At 52.6% G+C, this 20,930-nt stretch overlaps 1 protein-coding gene across 4 annotated transcripts; it reads left to right on the top strand.

The window, feature by feature from the left end:
* MICALL1 (MICAL like 1) lies at nucleotides 2,761–20,834 on the top strand. Of its 4 annotated transcripts, none has more exons than XM_021385276.1 (17): nucleotides 2,761–3,105; nucleotides 4,554–4,612; nucleotides 8,342–8,390; nucleotides 9,088–9,229; nucleotides 10,387–10,490; nucleotides 11,257–11,393; nucleotides 13,241–13,809; nucleotides 14,293–14,356; nucleotides 15,177–15,559; nucleotides 15,688–16,166; nucleotides 16,681–16,815; nucleotides 17,132–17,258; nucleotides 17,430–17,520; nucleotides 17,891–17,964; nucleotides 18,333–18,447; nucleotides 18,723–18,769; nucleotides 19,057–20,834. In XM_021385276.1, the coding sequence occupies exons 1-17, from the start codon at nucleotides 2,767–2,769 to the stop codon at nucleotides 19,176–19,178; spliced, it is 3,036 nt and encodes a 1,011-aa protein (XP_021240951.1). In that variant the 5' UTR covers nucleotides 2,761–2,766; the 3' UTR covers nucleotides 19,179–20,834. The 4 variants fall into 4 exon arrangements, with proteins under 4 accessions (XP_021240951.1, XP_021240943.1, XP_021240961.1 ...); XM_021385268.1 differs by having other exon boundaries at nucleotides 10,330–10,490; XM_021385286.1 differs by lacking the exon at nucleotides 4,554–4,612 and having other exon boundaries at nucleotides 2,881–3,105; nucleotides 10,330–10,490.

Below are 20,930 nucleotides of genomic sequence, written 5' to 3'. Positions count from 1 at the left end.
GCAAAGAATGAATTGCATCTCCTCAGCCCTCCGCACCCTTTTCCCCCTATCCTTTTGCAGACTGTCTTTAAATAGTTACATGTTTGAGTGGAAGCAACAGGTGCCAGAGAAGAAAAACTGTAGCAAAGCTACACAATGCAGGCTTCCTCTGCTTTTTTTATACCCCTCCTTTTCATTCATTTCCACTGAGAGAAGGGTCCTGGCAGTCCAGCTTGACTTCATATGTGATTCTGTTTAGAAGTCAGGAGTAATTATCTTTTGTTGGATTATATGCTGTGTTTGAATGAGGGTCAAGTTTCTACTGTCCTTTATACTGTTCAGAAGTAAGTTGCATTTCCCATCAAAAAATCCTGTACCTCAACAAGGCAGGCTACAGGCAGCACAGAGTTTAAATAAGTAACTCCTGTTGGTCTCTATCTGCTGCTACTAGTATTTGCAGAACCTACTGCCCACAGTTTTGAAGGGCTTGAGGCAACTGAATCCATAAAGAAATGGAAGAACTGAGATGCTGCTGCATTGCAGCAAACCTCAGAGCTGAGTGTTATTCAAGAGAATCTGGTCCCTTTTATTTTTAGGGCTGGCGCTTCTGTCTGGGTATATTTACCAACAGCAGCACAGTGACTAAAGCTGTCAACAGCAACTCCTCTTTTGCTTTCATATTACCCAAAGCCTCAGTCTTTGTATGTGTACTAAGATAGGTGTGATATACAACAGAGGAACCTCTGACAAGGCAGTATCTCTGTGATCAAAGTCTAGTTCATAGCATGGCAAGTGAATCCCATGTGTTCCTGGGATTTAGTCCATTTTTAAACTGTGATTGATGTTTTTGGATGACAGACGTTCACCAATGTACTTACAAATTAAACCTTCCAGTGGTTACAGGCTGTTTTCAGATATGTGGATATGCTGCTGCTTGTGTTTGTGTCTGCCGGAGTGGCTTCCTGAGGATGTACAGAGACTATCCGCTGCCTGGTGCAGCTGGGCTGACTGGCTCCACGCCTTGTGAGGGACTGCTGAAACTTAACTGACCAAGACTGGCACTTGTGGAACGAAGCCAGGCAGAGCTGCAGCTCTCTCACAGAGCGGAAGGATGGGCTCAGTGAGATGCGGTGCCTGGCACCACTTGAAACTAGAGGAACGCAGGGTGTTCAGCAGCATCCACAGAGCCTTGCTGCTGGAAATGCACTCTGCTCCGTGGGTTTGTGATACTTCAAGCCTTGCCTGCTGCAGCAAGATGCTGATAGCGTATGTGCTCTGAGGTAGTTAGGGTCAAAATGGTTTTAAGAGGGAAAAAATGCATAGGGCTATCTACCTCCAGGGAGGTTCAGGTTGGATATTAGGAAAAACTTCTCCGAAAGACTGTGATGTGTTGGAACAGGCTGCCCAGGGAGGTGGTGGAGTCACTGTCCCTGGAGGTGTTGCAGAACCATGTGGATGTGGCACTGAGGGACGTGGTCAGTGGGCAGTATTGGTGCTAGCTGGATGGTTGGACTAGATGATTTTAGAGGTCTTTTCTGACCTTAATGATTCTGTGATTCTACTTTGTGTCTCTGACCTGCAGTTGTGAAGGGAATGAGTATGATTCTATAATTAAGTAAACATCTCTGAGTCTGTGCTCCCTTAGGATACAGCAGGAAGACGCTGTCAGGGCAGGGCTCGGGGAGGCTGAGCAGACAACTCTGTTGTTACGAAACCATGGCAATACTTCCTTTCTTTTTTCTCTACAAGGTATCTTTGATAATAATTCATGCCACAGCTATTCTCAGACACTTAGGCTGTACCCTAGAGAATATATGTTTTGTATTTTACAGCTCTGGGGCCATGGGGTGACAGAAACGGAGAAGGGAAGAGAGTATGGAGAGTGCCAAGCCTGAGAGCTGAGAGAAGAATGGGATCACAGAATCACAGAATGGCTTGGGTTGGAGGGGACCTTAAAAGATCATCCAGTTCCAACCCTCCACTATGGGCAGTGCTGCCACCCACCAGCTCAGGCTGCCCAAGGCCCCATCCAGCCTCATCTTGAATGCCTCCAGGGATGGGGCACCCACAACTCTCTGGGCAGCCTGGGCCAATGCCTCACTGCCCTCTGAGTAAAAAATTTCGTCCTAACGTTTTATCTAGATCCTCCCCTCTTTCAGTTTTAAAGCCATTCCCCTTTGTCCTGTCACAATCAGACCACATACAAGCAGGAGGGGGACCAACTTTTTAAGCTGTCTTCAAGTACTGGAAGGTGATAATGAGATCTCCCTCTTATCTCAGCCTCCTCTTTTTCCAGGCTCAACAAGCCCAGCTCCCTCAGCCTGTCTTCATAGGAGAGGTGCTCCAGCCCTCTGATCCTCTTTGCAGCTGTCCTCTGGACTTGCTCCACCATCTCCTCATCCTTCCTGTGCTGGGTGCAGTACTCCAGCTGGGATATTCTGCCCACTTAAAAATGTGCAGAGGAAGAGGGGACTCCTGAGCAATAAGCTCAACATCTGTGTGCTGGCTCAGGCTTACACATGTAAGATGGGTCAGGCTTGTACCGAGGTAGCTAAAGGCTTCCTTGGCCTAACTGCAAATGAAAAAATCTTTAGCAAAACAAGCAGATGCTTAATAAGGGGGAAGAATGCACGCTCTTTGTCAGATCCTCTGACAATCCATCTCCCTGTCAAGGGTTCCTGAGATCGTATCGCACTCTTCCTCCCCTTCTTCCAGGGCTTCCTGCGAAGTATCCAAGGCACTTATCTTCAAAGCCCTCCTGGCCCAGCGCCTACCCCTGGGACACCTATGCCCCACATGTCCTTCGCCGTCCCGTGTTTCCACATCCTCCACGCCGATGCCCGCTCCCTCGCAGGCCCGGCTCCCCCCACCCGCAGGCGGGGCCGTACCGCCTCCCTCCCTCCCTCCGTCCGCCGCCGCCGCCCCGCCCGTGGGCCCGCAGCGGCAGGGCAGCCGGGCGGCAGGCGGAGCGGCCGCCCCCATGTCGGGCCCGCGGGGCGCCTTGCAAGCCTGGTGCCGGCGGCAGTGCGAGGGCTACCGCGGCGTGGAGATCCGCGACCTCAGCTCCTCCTTCCGCGACGGCCTGGCCTTCTGCGCCATCCTCCACCGGCACCGACCCGACCTCCTGTGAGTACGGCGGCGGGGCAGGCCGCGAAGCACCGGCCTCGCGTGGACGGCGGAGCCGGGAGGCGGCGGGGAGAGGCTGAGGGGCGGCCGGGCCTTTTGGGGAGCCCTCGGTCCGCTCCGAGCTGACCCTGCGAGCCCCCTCGCCCTGGGGTTGCTCGGCTGGTGACAGCTGTCGTAGAGGCTTTGCAGTCCGGCAGGCCAGCTGTGTGCAGGGCTGCATCGACGGAGGGGTGGCTAGCGGGGAGAGGGAGAGGGAGAGGGTTTTCCCCCTCTGCTCAGCCCCACCCGGAATGTTGTGTCCAGCCCTGAGCCCCCAGTGCAGGAAGGATACAGAGGTGTTGGGGCGGGTCCAGACGAGGGCCACGAGGATGCTCAGGGCTGGAGCACTTCTCCTATGAAGACAGGCTGGGGGAGCTGGGCTTGTTTAGCCTGGAGAAGAGACAGCTGCGGGGAGACCTCATTGCAGCCTTCTGATGTTTAAAGGGAGATTATAAACAGGAAGAAAACCAACTTTTTACATAGGTAGATAGTGATAGGACAAGGAGGAATGGTTTTAAACCATAGGAGCGGATATTTAGATGAAATAGCAGAGGGAAATTTTTAACTGAGAGGGCGATGAGGCACTGGCACAGCTGCCCAGAGAAGGTGTGGGTGCCCCATCCCTGGAGGTGTTCAAGGCCAGGTTGGATGGGGCCCTATACAGCCTGATCTAGTGCTTGATCTAGTGGTTGGCAGCCCTGCTAATGGCAGGGTGTTTGGAGGTTGGTGATCTTTAAGGTGTCTTCTAGACTGAGCCATTCTATGAGATGTGCATCCCTATCCTAGAGACCAGCCTGCTCCTTCCTGTGCCAAAGGCAGCCAGCCTGAAACATGCTGAGTCCCAGGCCAGGCTGCTTTGTGAGGTTACTTCCAGCCTGTTTTCTACCTTTGCCGCAGTGAAAGCTGGAGGTGGTGAATGCAAGCAGGGTTGCGGCTCCCCCAGCAAGTGGCTTGTAATTTGGTTACTTCTGTCCATTCACCTCTGTTTTTGGTGTGGCTGTGAGAGGAGGAGGAACAGGAATTTAATCAGGCAGCTCGATGGTTGCTCCGGGGCACAGTGTCATGCTGGAGAAATGGCTGAGCTGCTGGAAGGAATCTGCCCTGACCTGCCACACCATCACCCTGCGTGCCCCAACACCGCTGGGAATCCATCTCGAATCCTTGGTAGCCCTTGCAGCGCAGGTTGGCTTCACTCCATCTTTCCATGTCCCTGGCATGCACATGTGCACGTACACCTCACCTGTCAGCAAAGCTTTCCGGGCACTAAATCCCCTGTCATGTTCTGCTCCTGGACTAGTTCATCTTCAGCAGAGGCTGCCTGAATTGGCCAAATCCTCTTTTCTGAGCTGGCCCTGGGGTGGCATTTTTGTCACAACAGCAACGACAGTGACAAAGTCAATCTCCAGCAGGCAGTGATGCCCCTGTGGAGCTGCAGCGCCCACGTTCTTGGAAGCAGAAGCTGCACCAGGTAGGCTAGAAACTAGACTGCTGTCTGATGTGTTTCGGGTGGCCACCACAAACCATTCAGTGTGGTATTCAGGCACCACCAAGATCCAAGTGGTCTAGTGGTTTTGCATCATTCTGGGTATTTAGGGAGCTGTGTCCCTCTCTAACTTGGCTGCAAGAGAGGAAGAGGCAAATCAAGGACTTCAGTGCCAGCAACTCCTGTGTTTCTTGTTATTTTTGAGTGAGTGGCACAGCAGCTAAGAACTGAAAAGCAGAGGCTCAGCAAAAGCTCACAATAAACACCACTAGAACCACCTGATTGTTTCCTGTTCACCATATTTACCATCCTATTAAGCAGCAGCCGCTGCTCTTAAGTTGTCAGTGGGCTTAAATTGGCTCCTGGCAGATGTCCTCACTAAATGCTTCACAGTTCCTCTGCACGAGCCGCATTGTAAAGGCAAAGCCCAGGGCCTTACAAGGACATGGCATGTTGTGGAAGGATTTTCGCAGTGTGGTCAGGGGCGGCATCATTTAGTCCAATTCCAGCTTCTTCAGCCTGCCCTGATTTGGAAGTGGGAGGACTGGATCAGAGGCAGAAAATCTCCTGATGGCGGAGCAAAAGTAACAGCCCTCCTTTCCTTCTAAAGTGCTTTCAGACAGCTGGGTGGGACCTACTAACACATTTCTGACCTCGCACAGTCCTCCTTCGAGAGGGGGCTCTCCTGGCCCTTACAACACCACGTTGTTCCCGTGAACCCAAAGCTGAGGCCCATCAGCGTTCAGCTGCCGCCGCCTTTCCTGATGACTTCCCGCTCAGCCCCAGATTGGAAGCATGAGCACATCCTCTCCTGTACCTGTGTGATGCTGCTGCTCTGGCAGCCGGTCCCTTAGGGCTTGCTTTTGGTGCCTGTTTGTCTGTCCTGGTTGCCTCCTGTTGGGCAGAGGCTCTCTGAACACTGGGAGTGACACCCTGAGGAAGAGAAAGGAGAGGTCATACAAATGAGTGAAGCTTGATTCTACCGCCTCTCTCTCCCTGTCTGTGAAATGGGAGCAGCAGAGGCACTCCTCTGGCAAACCTGCTCCCTCGGACATGACCCAGGAAACCTAGATTCAGTCTGCACTAACCATAGTCTTGGGGTGAGACACTTAATCTCTTCTTTTCCCTTGTCAGCTGAGCTGGAAGTGTCCAGTCCAACCTGACTGTGAACTGCAGGGATTAACGAGTTTGTTTACTTAGCGCTCCAGAAATCTAAAGCATGAAATTAATCTTTGCAAGGCATTCGCTGCAGCATAGTGAAGCAACAACCATCTTTTAGCATGAGCTGTGCAGCCTTCCTGGAGCTCGAGGGAGCCAGAAGAACTAGAGAGCGTGGCATACGGCTTGTGAGTACTAAGGGAGAGATGGAGGCTTGAGGGAAATAGGAGAGGAGAGCCGTGCGCTGGGAACACAGCTGTGTGTCCCAGCGGCTGCGGGTTTGGTTACGGGCAGCATCACAAATCCCATTTGTTCCCTCCTGTGTACCTCCTGCATTTCCCTGATGAGATCCGGAAAGCTGAAGGCCTCGTAATGCGGTGTGGCTGTTAGAGAGCTTGTGATTTAGTTTTGAGGAATCCAGGAGTTGGCTTTGGTTTTAGCTGAGTGGTGCACCCTTCCCCCTTCTCTGGGTCTGCTGTGGTGGCTGGCAGCTGCCCTAAACCCCGGCGTGCTTAATGGCTCTGCGTGTATCTAATTAGGTAAGGGCTTGGGATCTTATTTGCATGGAAATATTCCTCCAGGATATACTGCGACATTTGCTGACGGTTGTCCGACTGGGATAGCCAGAGTCCCTCCTGCTCTTCCATCTGACGCCTTGGTCTGGGTTTGGTGGGAGAGGAGCTTGAGCAGGGCTGCAGTCAGGGCAAAGAAATGATGTGAGCTGGAAGAGGCAGCAGAGAGGAACCGAGTGAGCCATGATCCCCAGGGCCTCCCGCTGATGGGATTCAGTATCTCTGATAAAAGCTGAGAGCCTTCATTCCTGCATTAGTGGGAAAATCATGTTGTATTCCCTCGCTGCTTAGCCCCTGCCCTGTTGCCTCTGGAGCTTCGTGTCCTCTCCATTACCATCCATGTTCCCAGGCAGATTTGGTTTTCTAAAATGGCTTTGGTTTGCTGGGCTGTCGATCAAAATCAGCATCCCAGCCGGGGCCACCAAGGAGCCTTTGGGCTGCACCACTCCCATATCCTGAAAGCAACGGCTTGAGGGTCAGTAATGTTTTGAGGGCTGTTGATACATGACTTGCTGTCGTTACTTCTCCTGCCTTCCCAAACTGGTATTTTCTTTTTTTTTAAAAAAAAATAAATATAGCAAGGTTAAAGGAGTTCTCTAGGCAGAAAGGACTTGGAAAAACCATCTCCCAGTGGAAACTGGCTATAAATACAAAAAAGACACCGCTATTCACATTAGAGTGAGGGCTGCAGCTGTAAGCTTTCCTCACCAGCACGTAGAGAGGGGAAGGCTGTGGTATGTTTTGAATAGGTTCTGACTATATTTGCATGTGCTTTTGGGAAGGTGCATTGGTGCTTAACACAGAGCTGGAGGCCCAGCCCATCTCTGCGTTTCTGCCTCACTCGCTCGTGCTGCAGTTTCATTTATCTCAGAGGAAGCGGCGCCAGCAGCCTTTTGCTTTTGAACGGAGGAAGTGTAATTTTATGGTGTTGCAGGCAGCTGAGAAAATCCTTCTGAGCTCGTCAGAGACTTCCTCTGCAGCCCTGGGAAAAGCACAGCTCTGAGAAGGGGCCAGCTGCTGCCGTGCAGCAACCATGGCTGCAGGGGCAGTCCTAGCACCTGGGTGGGTTTGGTGGGTGTCAGAGGAAAAGGCAATAAAATCCCAGTGGGGATGGAGGCAGGGAGGTCCCAGAGCTCTCGAGTGGCTCTTAGCAGGCACACTGTTGAGGATTCACTGTCTCACCTGACGTCTGCGCGGGCAGTAGGTTGGGAGCTCTCACCCCTCGGAGCTGAGCTGTACAGTCCCTCAAGAAGCGCTGTGCCTTCCTGGGTCTGTCTCAGGCTTTGGCACCTTTCTCTGGGCTGTTAGGTTTGTTTCACCTCACCCTGAGCCTCTCTGGGCCATCTTCCTCCCCGTGAATCTCACACTGCGCTGCTGCGTAAGGTTTTCATGCAGCAAAGCTGAGCTCTTTGGCAGGAAGGGGCTATATTTGGTGTAGCATGATGCTGTTTGCATGCGATACCCACACAAATGTGCAGAAGGCATAAATAACTCCTTCCTGTATTTCTTCCCCTCTACGGAAAGCCTGTAGACCATTTTATTCCCCTGTCCCCTGCTACAGCCTGGCTCCTCTGGCAAGGGTAGCTGCTTTATCCCTGGGGTTGGGCTGATTTGATCTCCTGAAGGGATCCGAGGGGGCCGCTGAAATGCTACAATGGGAACTGTTAGGGTTCCTCTCTGTGCCCCACTATTTCTGCCTCCTGTAGCCATGAGGGCAGTACTGAGAGCTGGAACGGCATTTCAGTTTCCTGGCCACCACCCATTTGGGACTCGCTTTCTTTTTTCAGTTGCAGTTTCCCTTTGGTTTCTTTGTCCCTTTGAAATCCAGTATCTTCTTTACCACGGTTTCGTTTATCTAGGCTCTTATGCGTTGAGTTGTTGTAATGCCTGAGGAAGGTTTTCTCTCCCAAGAATCTTCCTGCGGTGGCATTGTGGCACTATTCCTCTGTGTCTTATGTCACTTACTTGTGCTTTCTCATTTCAGAGACTTTGATTCTCTCTCCAAGGATAATGTCTACGAAAATAACCGCTTGGTAAGTCCCTGTTACCCCACACACAAAGGGAAGAAGGAACATGAGAGTGACCTGATGGAGGTCATGTAGATGGGAGAACTTAGGGACAGTGGTAAGGGGAGAGAAAAAAACATTTGTAAGCCATAGGCAGAAGCTTCTTTGGAAATGTCTGAAACATCAGCATCCAGCCTGTACAGAAGAGAAGGTGAGACGGTTATCCAGTAGTAACCAAGATGACATTGCAAGGGAAGATTAAAATGATGCAACTCTTTTCTTCCTTTGCTCCTTCCTTTCAAGTGGTCATTGCAGAAGTTATGTGCTTCTTGTCATAGGGTCACTGTCCTTGGCCCTTCCCAGTGCTGGCCAACGCTCTGCCAGGCTCTTCCTTGAGGGCACTGGTGAAAAACCACTTCTTTTCCAGGGCTGAGTGCCCCTCCCTGTCCCAGAGCAGTAGCTGAATGACGGGACCACTTGGGTGGGAGCTGCAGGGGCACAGACAGCTGAAATGACTTCAAGGAAAGGGCAGGTGCAGCAATTTCTTCCTTTGCTTCTAATGCCTTCTTTCCAGTCAAGCAGCATGCCTGGGAGCCTCTGTCTGTCTGGGATGCCATAGGCTTACTACTTCGTCTTGCCCAAGGCCTTCCAACTTGATTTCTAGGTTATTTATCAGAGAGCATCATTTTTCTCTCCTTAGCACCTCTTTCTCTCGTTCCTGCAGGCCTTTGAATTGGCGGAGCGAGAGCTGGGCATTCCGGCTCTGCTGGATCCCAATGATATGGTCTCCATGAAAGTCCCAGACTGCCTCAGCATCATGACTTATGTGTCTCAGTATTACAACCATTTCAACAACCCCAACCAAGGTGAGCACCTTTTCCTTGTCACCAGCTTCCAGTTTGACCCTGCTTGGCTATATAGAGGAAAACGAGAGGTACCATGGTGCTGACAGAAGTCTTGTGCAATCCCTCCAGTCAGTAAATACGTCAGATCTTCCTGTTCTTAGCCCAAAGCTTGCTTTGCTGTTCATGGGGTGTACCTCATCTGTAAATTAGGTTTTATGGGAAGAAGGGCTGACACCTAGGAAGCGGTCCTGCGTGGGTGTTTTGGAATTCAGCATTTGTGGGGTCCTGCAGCCACTTTGAGGGGCAGATATTTGAAGGCTTGTGGGCATGGAGGTAGTGAACCTGTGTCCCCTTCTACCTGTGGGAAATGGGAGCCGTGTGTTTGTGGGGAGGGGGAGAGGGGCAGATAGTACCTGCCTCTTCTGGATCTTGCTGGTGAGGAGAGCCTTGCATAGGGAGCAAGGTAGGGCGAAGTTTCACAAGAGGTAGGCAATGATTTAACAGCTCACGCTGCAGGAAAAGGAACGCCTTGTTTCTCCTCCCTGCATACTGCATTCCTGCCACTTGGGCTGGGTCACCCCTGGAGGGCATCAGACCCCTTTTTGATCTGCTTTAACTCACTAAAAGGGGAGATAGGCAAGCTGCCTACCACAACTACTTTTAATCACGTTGATAAGCTTAAAGTGAGTGAAGCACAGGGGCAGGGGAATTTGGGTGGGGCGTCTTAAGTCAGCTCATCTGTCCTTGCAACTGCAACCTAAGCTGAGCGCTACTCTGAGACATCTCTTCCAGGGCATCTCTCCAGGGTGGAGACCAGGGCTCCAGGTCTCCTCTGCTCTCTAGCTACAGTGCCGTCAGCCACAACATCAGATACATCTCTTCCACATGCGTGGATGTGAGTGCTTCTCAAGGGATGCTGGCCTCCCAGCCAGGGCCTGCCTTTGGGAATAGTTTTAAGTGCCAGCCCTGACAGGCAGGGGATCCTTCACGGGCCTTGTGGCTGACTCATTGTTAGATTGTGTTTGTCTCTACCCCCTGAAATAGGCACTGAAGTGACAGGAGTGGCAAGTCCTGTGTCACAAGGCTGATTTTTTTTTTCTCCCCTCCCCTTCCCCCACAAGCATGGCATGAGTCACCGCCCTCAGCAGTGCCTGATCCTCCTTGCCTTCTGTCCCCAGCCCGAGTCCCTCCGCCTATGAAGCGCCCAGCTGCTGCTGCCTCACCACCTCTGCTGGCCCACAAGAAGCCTGTGGCTGCGGTTGAGAGCTCCTCAGCACCACAGGTACCTGATTTCATGCTTCAAAGTTAGCCTGAGGCAGTGGTCCCCCCTGCACAGTGGGTGAGGAGAAGGGAGGGAGCCCATTACGGTGTGATGGATCTGTGCAGGGGGCTAGCTGTGTGTTTTGGGGTAGGAAGGATGTTTGGGATGGATATGTGCAGAGGTTAGCTGTGTGTCTGGGGATGTGTAGGGATTTGGTGTCTTGAGGGACCCTGCTTTCTCTTTAGAGATCTGTGGACTGGAATTTGTCTGTGGCAGACAATAGGTCGACAGGGAATGAGGACCTGGGTTGGAGCACCCAGTGCACAGACACCTTCCTTCCTATGGAAGGATAACACTGTAGATGAGGAAGGAGCAAGAATGCAGGATTAGGTGAGCAGAAAATGTTTTCTGCTTTCTTGGCCCTTTATTTCATGGTTTGGCAAGTATCTGGGGTGGTGTATTTTTACCAAAGTACGAGAGGATCCTCCTTACAGGTCCCTGCTGCCTGAGATTTAGATGAATCCCTTGCACAGCCCTTCAGCTCTGCCTCTAGACAGGGACAAGGCAATTCTTGGAGAGTACTGGGGGTGCTTCCTTCTAATCTGGGAACAGCAGCCTGCCTGTGCCTGGACTTGGTTTGTGTGTATTGCTGGACCGTGAGGTCAACCCCTGGGCTATGCCATGCTCAGCAGTGGGCATTGCAGGGGCAGCAGCTGCTGTGGAGGAGTCACAGACTGGGGAGCAGCTCGTGGCCCCCACACTGAGCTCCCCGTGTGTTCCATCTCAGGACGATGCCCCATTGGAGCCGGAGGAGCTGTCTCAGCGCACCACACTTAGCAGTACCTGCGCAGCCTGCCAGCAGCACGTCCACCTGGTCCAGCGCTACCTGGCTGAGGGCAAGCTCTACCACCGCCAGTGCTTCAGGTACATAGTGGCCAGGCTTGGTGGAGTGGCTCTCCTCGGCAAGCTGGAGGCCTTGTGCACACTGGACTCCACCTTTGTGCATTCTTGGGTGATGGGGAGCCTCAAGGGAGGGCAGTTCAGCAGCAGTACCCAAAATAGTGATGAAGAGGGTGCGTTTGCTTGGCAGCCCTGCCCAGATGTCTGGCTTAGCCCCTTGTGTATGGTCCTGTGCTGCCTGCCTCCCCGTCTCCCTACCTCCCCTGCTCTTTCCCACTAGAGTGACCTGGAATCCCAGCCCTTTCTGCTTCTCCCACCCTCCTAAATCAGGACGTTGTGCCTCTTCACTAGCTTTCTACCAAGTAACACCCCCATGACAATGAGATCCAAGACAGGACATCAGCCCTGCAAATCTCCTTCCTACGCTTCATGGCCTCGACTGGATATACAGGCTTCTCCAGTGCCTGGGGTGGTGCTGAGCTCTCAAGGGAGCACATGGAGAGCTGCGGACTGTTGCCAAATGAAGGATAAGACGTCAGCAGCTCTGTGGTTACTCCCTGGGTGCAGGTCCTTACCTGCAGCACCAGTGAAGTCATTTCACTTCGCTTTCCCTGCTCTGGTGGTGTGGGGGATGAGCTCTCTCCTGTGGGCCTGTAAGTGGGCAGCTGGCATCTGCCGGGGACAGAGATGGAGGACAGAAAAGTTGAGCAACTTGAAGGGTGCAGTGTCTGTCTTGGTGCAGCTTATGGCCCTTCAGGCTGAGCAGTGAGGTCCCTGTAATTTTACACTAAGCGCTTCTTCTCCCTGTGCTTTCCTTGCCTTTTTTATTTTTCTCAGCTGATTCATGGACGCTGTTTGCTCAGGAATGTCCCGTGGCAATGGATTCTGTGGGTCGACAGAGATAAAACCAAAACAAACCTCCTTCTCCCCTTGTCTGAACTTGTTACTTCTTCACTTCATCATACCCCTTCTCCCTGCTCCTGTGTCCTTGTGTTTCTGCTCTGCATTTCAAAGGAAGTAGCATTCAAGTGGTCACCCAGAGCAGAATTCCTCACCCAAATTATCTGATTGCAGCATGGGGCAGCCAGCTGCTGTGAGCACCGAGCATTCAGACAAGAAGAAACAAGCTTGGTTTTCATGAGAGTGCTTGATCAGCCCCTTGCCTTTGGCTCTTTTTTGTGTATGTGATCCTCCTCCCTTCCCAGGTGGGAAAGGGCTGAGCTGTTTGCCAGTGCCATGTATTACAATTGCACCTGTAGGTCTTCATTAGGGAGGATTCAAAGGTTCAGTGGGGAAAGAATGGGTGATCCAAGATGTGGCAGGCAGTGAAGGATGGGGAAGCTGTTAGCCCAGTTTCGACAGGCAAGGCAGAGTGAGTGTAAGAATAGCCACTCTGTGTCATTCTCTGGTCCTTCCAGCCAAATACCTTCACCCTTACAGTGGTCAGCACCAGCAAGGGTGAGCATCAGACCATTCTTGGCATGCTTCTCCTCACTACTCTTCTAGACTCCAGCTTAGAGATTTCTTGTGTCAAAAGTGATACTGTTTTATTTAATACTCATGTTTGTTCTCTGAAGTTGTTGTTTCTCCTCACAAACAGCTGGCAGTTCTTTATCCTCTCTGAGCTGAAGGAGGAACCCAAATGCGTGCAGTCCTGTGAGCTCAGTATGGGTTCATGCACTGATGTGATGATTTTTTCTGTTCTCCTTTCCTGCATGACTTCCCCAAGATTGTACAGAGATGGAAACTAACCCCACAGCCCTGCAAGGATCTCTTGAGTGCCAGTCCAGCCTTTCTTCTCAGCCCCATTTTCTTCCTGGAGGGGAGGATGGCATCCCCCATCTCACGGGGCTCTTTCTTCTTGTTGGCAGGTGTAAGGAGTGCTCCAGCACCCTGCTCCCAGGGTCGTACAAACCCGGCTCAGAGGCAGGGACTTTTGTCTGCACACAGCATCGTGGTAAATTGGCCATGAGCGGGAAGATGGACAGGAGGCCCAGCCTGGACCGACAGTCACCAGAGCTAAGAACTGAGGCTGGGGCCAGCTGCGTGGGTGAGGATGCGCTCCCTGCAGGAGCAGAGGTGGGGAAGGACAACGGCAGTGTTGTGGTGAACGTGGCAGAGACCCAGATGCCTGCAGAGGTGTCAACCGGCCCAGAGGAGAAGGACAGCACACCGAGCAAAGCAGAGACAGCCATACCCCATGCAGGAAGCGGGGCACCCATCTCCCAAATTCCCCCTAGGCCTCCTCTTCCCAGCAAGCCCTCGGTGCCCAGCCAGGACAAAGCCAGCTCACTGGATGGACAGCACAGACACCCTCGGCCCACCCCAGCCCCAAGGAGATCCACAGATGCCCTCTCCCCTCCAGCCTCACACCCCGTGCCCCGGCCCAGGTCCACTGTCCAGGGCGAGGCTGGCGACTGCGGGCCTGGTATAGTGAACGGTGAGAGATTCAGTGGTTACTGTCCGCATCCACAGCAGTCAGCAGCAGGTTGGATGAGTTTCGCTGCTTCCCTGCCCTTCTGCTCCAGTTAAATCTTGGGCTCAGACACTGAGCCTTTATCTGCCCCTGTCCCCATGACAGCGCTAAGATTCACACCACCCTGCCCCATTGTATTTCTCTGGAGCTTTCCAGAGGGCACCGTCAGCCTGGAGTGAAGGTGGCAGTGCTGGGGCAATGTGCAGGAGTGGGGACACAGGGACACATGAGTTCTCCAGCTGCGGCTCCAGGATGGGGTGGGAAGAAAAAGGCAGGGGTGGTATTTGGGAGAGACTGATTGCAATGACTATGGAAGAAACTTTCTTCCATAGAGAGTGGGAACACACAGCCACCCACAGATAAGAGATAAGAGGTGCTTTGTGTGTATTTAACCTCATTCGATATGTCCTTTTGGTGTTGTGACAGTCTGACCCTGTGTCTTTCTAGGTAGGGTACCTGAACCCAGTCCCCCTGTCCCAAAACCCCGAGGGAGACCCTGCTCCTCTGATCGGTACGTCCTTCTGTTCACAGATCACCTGGAAACCCCAAAGCGAGGTGGGGCTGTGGGGAGGGTTCAGCTGTGGTCTCCTCTCCCACCTCCATCACCATCTGCTCGTGGGTGGATATAGGTCTTTCTCAGGTCCCCTCCCTGGCTGCTGCCAGCCCAGCTCAGTCAGGCTGCCAGTACTTGTCTCTCTCTCCAGGGTCTCTGTCCTTTAGGGTTTGTAAAGAACATGGGGGCTTCAGGAAGGCAGAAGGGTGTTTCTGTGGTTCCTTCTGAAATGGTCCTGTTTGTGCATATTGAGAAGGGGACACTCGTCTGCCTCCTGGAGGGTTAGTCCAGGAAAAGATCCAGTGCAAGAACATTGGGGATGCTTGGCTGCAGTTAGCAGCTCTTACCCAGGAGCCTGCAGGCACCGATGTTCATTCATTCTTGTCTGTTCTTGGGACAGAGGTTTCACAAGTGCACTGCATTCACAATAGCCAAAGAGCAGGTGCGTGTGGCAAATGGTGGTCGCTTTCCCACTTTATCTTACTGCTGGTTAGCAGATGGAGACTGTAATACTCAGAAACTGAGGTGCTCCACCCCGTGGATGAGTCAAGCAGGCTGTGTCCCTCAGGGCCTTAGGTTTGCCCCTAGCTCACTGCAGAGAAGGAGCTGCTTTGTGTCTGGGGAAGGCTAGAGTCATTCCAGATGTGAAAGCTGCTTTAGTATGGAAGACATCCTGCTCCCTCTTCTCTTGTAGGCTGTGTCCCTCTGCTGTGCCTCACCTTTCTTGCCTGTCTCTGCTCCCTGCCACCTCTTGCTATCTTTTTATCTGTTCTTCCAGTGCTGGAGCTGCTGCAAGAGCCAAGGACCCACCGTGGATGGCCTTAGTGCAAGCAGAGCCCAAGAAGAAGCCTGCTCCTCCTCCCCCGGGGAGCAGCCATGAGACCCCAAGCAGGACTTCAGGGGAGGAGGATGGGGAGGAGGCGGAGAAAGCCAGGAGTGAGGAAAGCAGGTCTGATGCCACAGAGCCTAAATCATACAATCCCTTTGAGGAGGAGGAGGATGAGGAAGCGGAGAGCACTGCTGCCCAAAAGAGCACACCTGAGCAGGAGCAGAGTGAGACTGCTGCCAGGCCTCTCCACCCCTGGTACGGCATCACTCCCACTAGCAGCCCCAAGGTGAAGAAGCGGCCAGCTCCACGAGCCCCCAATGCTTCCCCGCTAGGTGAGCTCTCCCCAACTCCTTATTCCTCCTTCTCACTGATTCTCTTTGTGTGCACCCCTGCCACTAGTTTACAGCCCTATTCTCTTCTGGTTGCCCCTCTTTCCCTGAGCTCTCCTTTTGCTTTGCAGCCCACCACCCAGTCTCCAGGCTGTCACACTCCGAGCCATCATCTTCCACCCCATCTCCAGCCCTCAGCCTAGAGAGCATCAACTCTGAGAGTTCAGCCAAGGTGCTGGGTGACACTGACGAGGCCTCTGTGCCCAAAAGCTCCTCCGAGCCCACTGTCCACACGCCAACAGCCACCAAGACCTCTCACACTGACACTCCGCTCACCAGCGTCTCCTCCAGTGAAAGCCCTGCTGCCCCAGCCAGCCTCTCCACCAACTCCTCCTTCTCCTCCTCCAGTGAACTGGCCAGCTTCAGTGGGGAGGTGCAAAACAGCACCGCACACACCAGCAGGAGTGTCTCTACCGGCAGCTTAAAGACCAGCCCCAGCCGGCTTCCCCCCAAGCCTCCTGCTGGGGCTAGCCCTACACCCATCATCGTGGCTTCAGAAGGGGGTCCTGGGAGCCCTAAGCCCTCCTCCTCACCCAAGCCGCAGCTGAAGGTGAGTTGGTGACCTTCCTCCTATCAAGATCAGGGGCCTTCTCTTCCCTGTCTGTCATTCAGTCAGAGTGGGGATTTAGTCCAGGCTTTGCCCTTACACAGGTTTGATATCTGGCCTCCTGAAAGCAAAGCTCAGGTGTGTGTTAGAGGTTAAGTGGTGGTTGTGCTCGTACTCTGCCTGCCATGCCTGCTAGAGAGGAGGCAGGATGTCGTGTGGTCAGAGCAAATGGGAAGGAAATAGTCAAAGAAGATACTTGTTACTATCTTACTAACATGCTTGTTAATAAGTGAGTAATGCTTGTTACAGAGAAGCTGGGGACTTGAGGCCAAATGCGAGGACAGCCATTTATCAACCCTTAGTTAGACTGCCAGTGGAAATCGACGCTGTGTTCCTCCTCTGGGAAGGTGTGGTGTAGGACAGACTCTAGGGCTGCCTCTCTGCTCAGTCTCAGCTGTTGGGATCATTTCCCTTTCCTGGCTCCTCATGGGTATCTCGCTTTGTCTTCCTGCTCCAGTCCTCCTGCAAAGAGAACCCCTTCAACCGAAAGCCATCGCCTGTTGCCTCCCCCTCCGCAAAGAAACCTCCCAAAGGCTCCAAACCAGTGCGTCCTCCTGCACCAGGTCATGGCTTCCCACTGATCAAGCGCAAGGTAAAAGAGCCCTTGGAAGCAAAGAGGGGCAAAAGCCAGCTCTGTATTATCTCCCCGGTTTGCTAAGCCCTGGGTTATCTTCTCAGCGTGCAGCTAGCATGCTGATGTATGTGTGGCTAGGGAGGGTGATGTCTAGGCTAGATCCTACTGATGATAGCACCCCAGACTCCCTTTGTTTCCAAGAGGGGTGAGGATTTCAGATCCTGTGTTAGGTGGAGTGTCCTGTTGTTCCCTCATAGCCATTAATGAGTCTTAGGGTTACCATTGGAAACTGGAGGTCGATGGTAATGGAAGTCTCTGCTATGTGGTTTGGCAGGTGCAGACAGATCAATACATCCCCGAGGAAGACATCTATGGAGAGATGGATGCCATTGAGCACCAGCTGGACCAGCTAGAGCACCGTGGTGTGGTCTTGGAGGAGAAACTTCGCAGCTCTGAGAATGGTGTGTGGGCTGTGCTGTCCATGGGTGTGGGGCAGGATGGACCCTAGGGCTGCTCTGTGTTCCTGCTGATGTTGGAGATGGAAGAGCACAAGGGGCAGGTTGGCTCTAGCTGAGTGGTGACAGCATTCTGCAGGGCTGGGGATGGCTCTGAATTGTCCTTTTGCTTGGCAGACAGCCCTGAGGACAGCCTGCTGGTGGACTGGTTCAAACTCATCCATGAGAAGCACATGCTGGTGCGCCACGAGTCAGAGCTCATCTACATGTAAGTATATGTGTGGCTGGGGGCACTGATGGTGCTCTGGGGAGACCTGTCTCTGTGCTACTAAAACTGTGCTTCCAGTGGAGGGCCTGACATGGCCTCCTTGCCTGGAGAAGTGAGGGAAAGAGGGCAAGCAGACAAATACATCCAAACATATTAGCACTGACCCACTTCAAGTCACCAGAGCATCTTCTCCAGAAAGTCCTCGAGCCGCCAGGGTTTGTCCCAGCTGGCAGCCCCCTTCCCTGTTTGCTATACAATGTAAGACCAGCATCTTGGCCAGTTCTTTCCCAGGTCACCCTGTATCTTGGGATGATATTTTGCCTCTCTGGAGCCTTGCAGTGGTTCCCAGCAGTGCCTCCTTCCCTTGCAGCTTCAAACAGCAGAATCTGGAGCAGCGGCAGGCAGATGTGGAATATGAGTTGCGTTGCCTCCTCAACAAGCCAGGTAAAGCATCACTCAGGCTGTAGCTACCAACGTTTTTCCCTTGAGCTTCATCTCCCTTCTGTCTCAGAGGGTCTCAGAAGAAGAGGGAGATCTTAGGAGATAAGAGCACATTCAGCTCTCTCTAGAACTGTGGTCCTGTCTCATTGCTTGCCCTACCCTTGTGCAGGCTTATGCTCCTCTTATCCCTATGGAGGAGCCTGAGATGGCACATACTGGGCTCTCCCTCCACAGTATCACTGCTCCAGCCAGCCTTACAGCAAGTTGGGGTACAAGGAGGTCGTGGTAGGGGATCTCTACCACAAGCTCTGAATTTCACAGCTCCTTCAGCCATGTAATTGCCTGTTCTTCTTTGGGGTTTGGTCGAGTAGAGAAGGACTGGACTGAGGAGGACCGAGTGAGGGAGAAGGTGCTGATGCAGGAGCTGGTGACCATCATTGAGCAGAGGAATGCCATCGTGAACTGCCTGGATGAGGACCGGCAGAGGTGAGGAGGGAGATGCGCTGAGGCGAGGAGTAGGGTCTGTCTGACTCAGTGCCACACGGGTGGCTCATGGGAGCATCCCAAGGTGTCCCTATTTCTGAAGTCTTTCCCTGGTCCGTGTCTCCTTGAATGGCTTGTGTGGGAAAGACAGGGCAGTGATGCTCCAGAGATGGATCTGCACTTCCATGGCTTTTAAGCAGGAGGTTCTCTACCCTTAAACAATACAGCAGCTGTTTCCAGGGTTGGATTGCTGACCTGTTTCCCGTTGTTTCTTTCAGGGAAGAGGAGGAAGATAAAATGTTGGAAGCCATGATTAAAAGGAAAGGTAAGAAACAGAATTTTGGAGCTTTGGTTTCGCTGCTGACCTCTGCAAGGGGCAGCATAAGCCATTTGTGAAGTTGTGTTCAGCAGGAGAGAGTGACGTTATTCTGTGTATACTCTGGAGCCTTTGCTGTAGGAGCATTAAAGTTTGGGGCACAGCTATGCTGCGTGTCCCTGTTGTCACAGAAGGAAGTGTGCATGCAGTGGTGGGCTTTGATTCATCGCTGTTGTCATCTGCGTGTGTACAAACCATCAGCATCATACAGTAACAACCCTCCTTTGCAACTCCAGAATTTCACAAGGAGACTGAGACTGAAAGCAAGAAGAAAGGCAAATTCAAGCCCATGAAGGTGCTTAAACTGCTGGGCAACAAGCATGACTCCAAGAGCAAGTCGCCCAAGGAGAAAAGCTAGAGCAGAACGCCAGCAGTGGGAGGGATGTGCTGCCTGACTGCCCTGGCCTCCTGCGGCCAGCTGCCTGCCAGGAGGGATCTGGCTCCCTCCGCTCCCCTCGCCTTCCCCCTTCACTCCACACCAGGCACCGGCATGGCCGCCCTGGGAAGACTCCAGCCCTCTCTGCCTGTAGTGGTGAGTCCGACCGCAGTGCTCCCCTTCCTGAGGCTGCAGAGGGTGCTGAGTTTCCCCTCTAAAGCCTCACTAACAAGGCAGGGAGAAAATGGATTCGCTTTTCAGAAGCGTTACCCTGTCACGTGTCCTTGTTACTGACTGAGAAGCAAGCTGAGGAGTTTGGTGTTTGTGGGCATACTTGCACTAACCATCCCCCTCCCCTACTCCCGCTCTTACTGTGACAGCTCCGTGTGCCTCCAACCTCTTGGGCCTGGCTGTCCCTCCCTGCCTGCCCACTCTTGTCCCCTTCCTGTCCCATTTTTAACTTCAGGAGAAAAGTCTGGTATTAGAATCAGGATTCTTTAGGTTTTAAAAAAATACAGTCCAGCATCACAAAGCTCTAAAGCCATAGCCAAAAAAATAACTGGTGCCCTATTTTGAGCTGTCCCCTCCCACTGAAGGCTTTTCCCCTTGAGCATTACAGGTCTGAGAGGACCCAAGGGGACAATGTACATCTGCTCAGATGTAGCCCGTGTGCCCTACTCAGGATATCTTACCCCCACTGCTGCTAAGCACCGCTGCCTGCTGCCTTCAGGGGGAGGGAGGAACATTCCTTTCCCAGGCAAGGGCAGAAAAGCACAAGACTGACTTAGTGCCGGCAATGGGCAAGCCTGTGCCCCTGCTCACCAGTGCCACCCTCGAGCGGCTGGGGAGAGAGGCATGGTCACAACTGACCTTTCCCCAGCTTTGTCTGTATATACTTTAAAAGTGTGTGAAGGAGGTTTGGCTGGTTATTTTTTATGCCTACTTTCCTACATGAATTCAAACTTGCCCTAACACTTTTAAAACCCTTATTTTATTTGGTGTGTGTGTGTGTGTGTGTGTGTATGTCGGAGGAAGGAATGGGGGGATGGTATTCTTTCAGCTTTTCCTTCTTCCTTCCATTTTTGTTTCCTGCCTTCTCCTCCAAGCTGAGGAGCTATTTATTGAGTTGTTTTGTCAGTCTGAATTAGACATTGACTTTCATGAGTGTTTGGTTGGTCAGCTGTTTGTCATGCCTTCCCATTAGCAAATTAGTCATGCCAGCCCCGAACAAACTGCTGCGCTCCCTTCCAAAAATACAGCAGGCTTTAGCCAAAACACTTTTAGAGCAGTGCCTTGCAACATGGCTGGCGTAGCAGTCTGGAAAGAGATCTGTTTCCCAAACCCTGAGTGACCATGGGTGGGTGGCAGCACGCCGTGCCACTTGCCATAATACCCCAGCAGGCTGATCAGGAGCAGTGGTTGGGGAGGGGAGATCCTAAAGCACTGCTCTTCTCCAAGGAGAAACAAATCTGTTCTAGAGCCTGCTGTTGTGTCACTGTTGCCAAAGGCCATCAGGATTGCAGCAGCCTGACACCCCTTGACCCCGTGCCTGGTCAGAACCTTGATTTGGAAATTATGCTGTACTAACTCTGACTTCCATTCATCTGATCAGAAATAAATACTGGATTTGAAAAACAATCACAGCTTAGGTTTCTTATTCCTGGGGACAGAATGTGCCGCCTGCTTATGGAGTAGCTGACGAGTATTGCTAAGAAGCAGATGATGGGATCTTAA

This window comes from Numida meleagris, chromosome 1 (genome assembly GCF_002078875.1).
Source record: "Numida meleagris isolate 19003 breed g44 Domestic line chromosome 1, NumMel1.0, whole genome shotgun sequence".
Lineage (NCBI taxonomy): Eukaryota > Metazoa > Chordata > Aves > Galliformes > Numididae > Numida > Numida meleagris.
The sequence above is the reverse complement of the archived record's forward strand: the minus strand, read 5'-3'. Positions and strand labels throughout refer to the sequence as shown.

Bases quoted from the DNA above. Each gene is read 5' to 3' on its own strand.
- MICALL1 (XM_021385268.1), top strand. From the start codon at position 2,767: ATGCCCCACATGTCCTTCGCCGTCCCGTGTTTCCACATCCTCCACGCC. The intron at 8,391-9,087 runs GTAAGTCCCTGT...TCGTTCCTGCAG, and splicing joins TCTACGAAAATAACCGCTTG to GCCTTTGAATTGGCGGAGCG. The intron at 14,357-15,176 runs GTACGTCCTTCT...CTGTTCTTCCAG, and splicing joins AGACCCTGCTCCTCTGATCG to TGCTGGAGCTGCTGCAAGAG.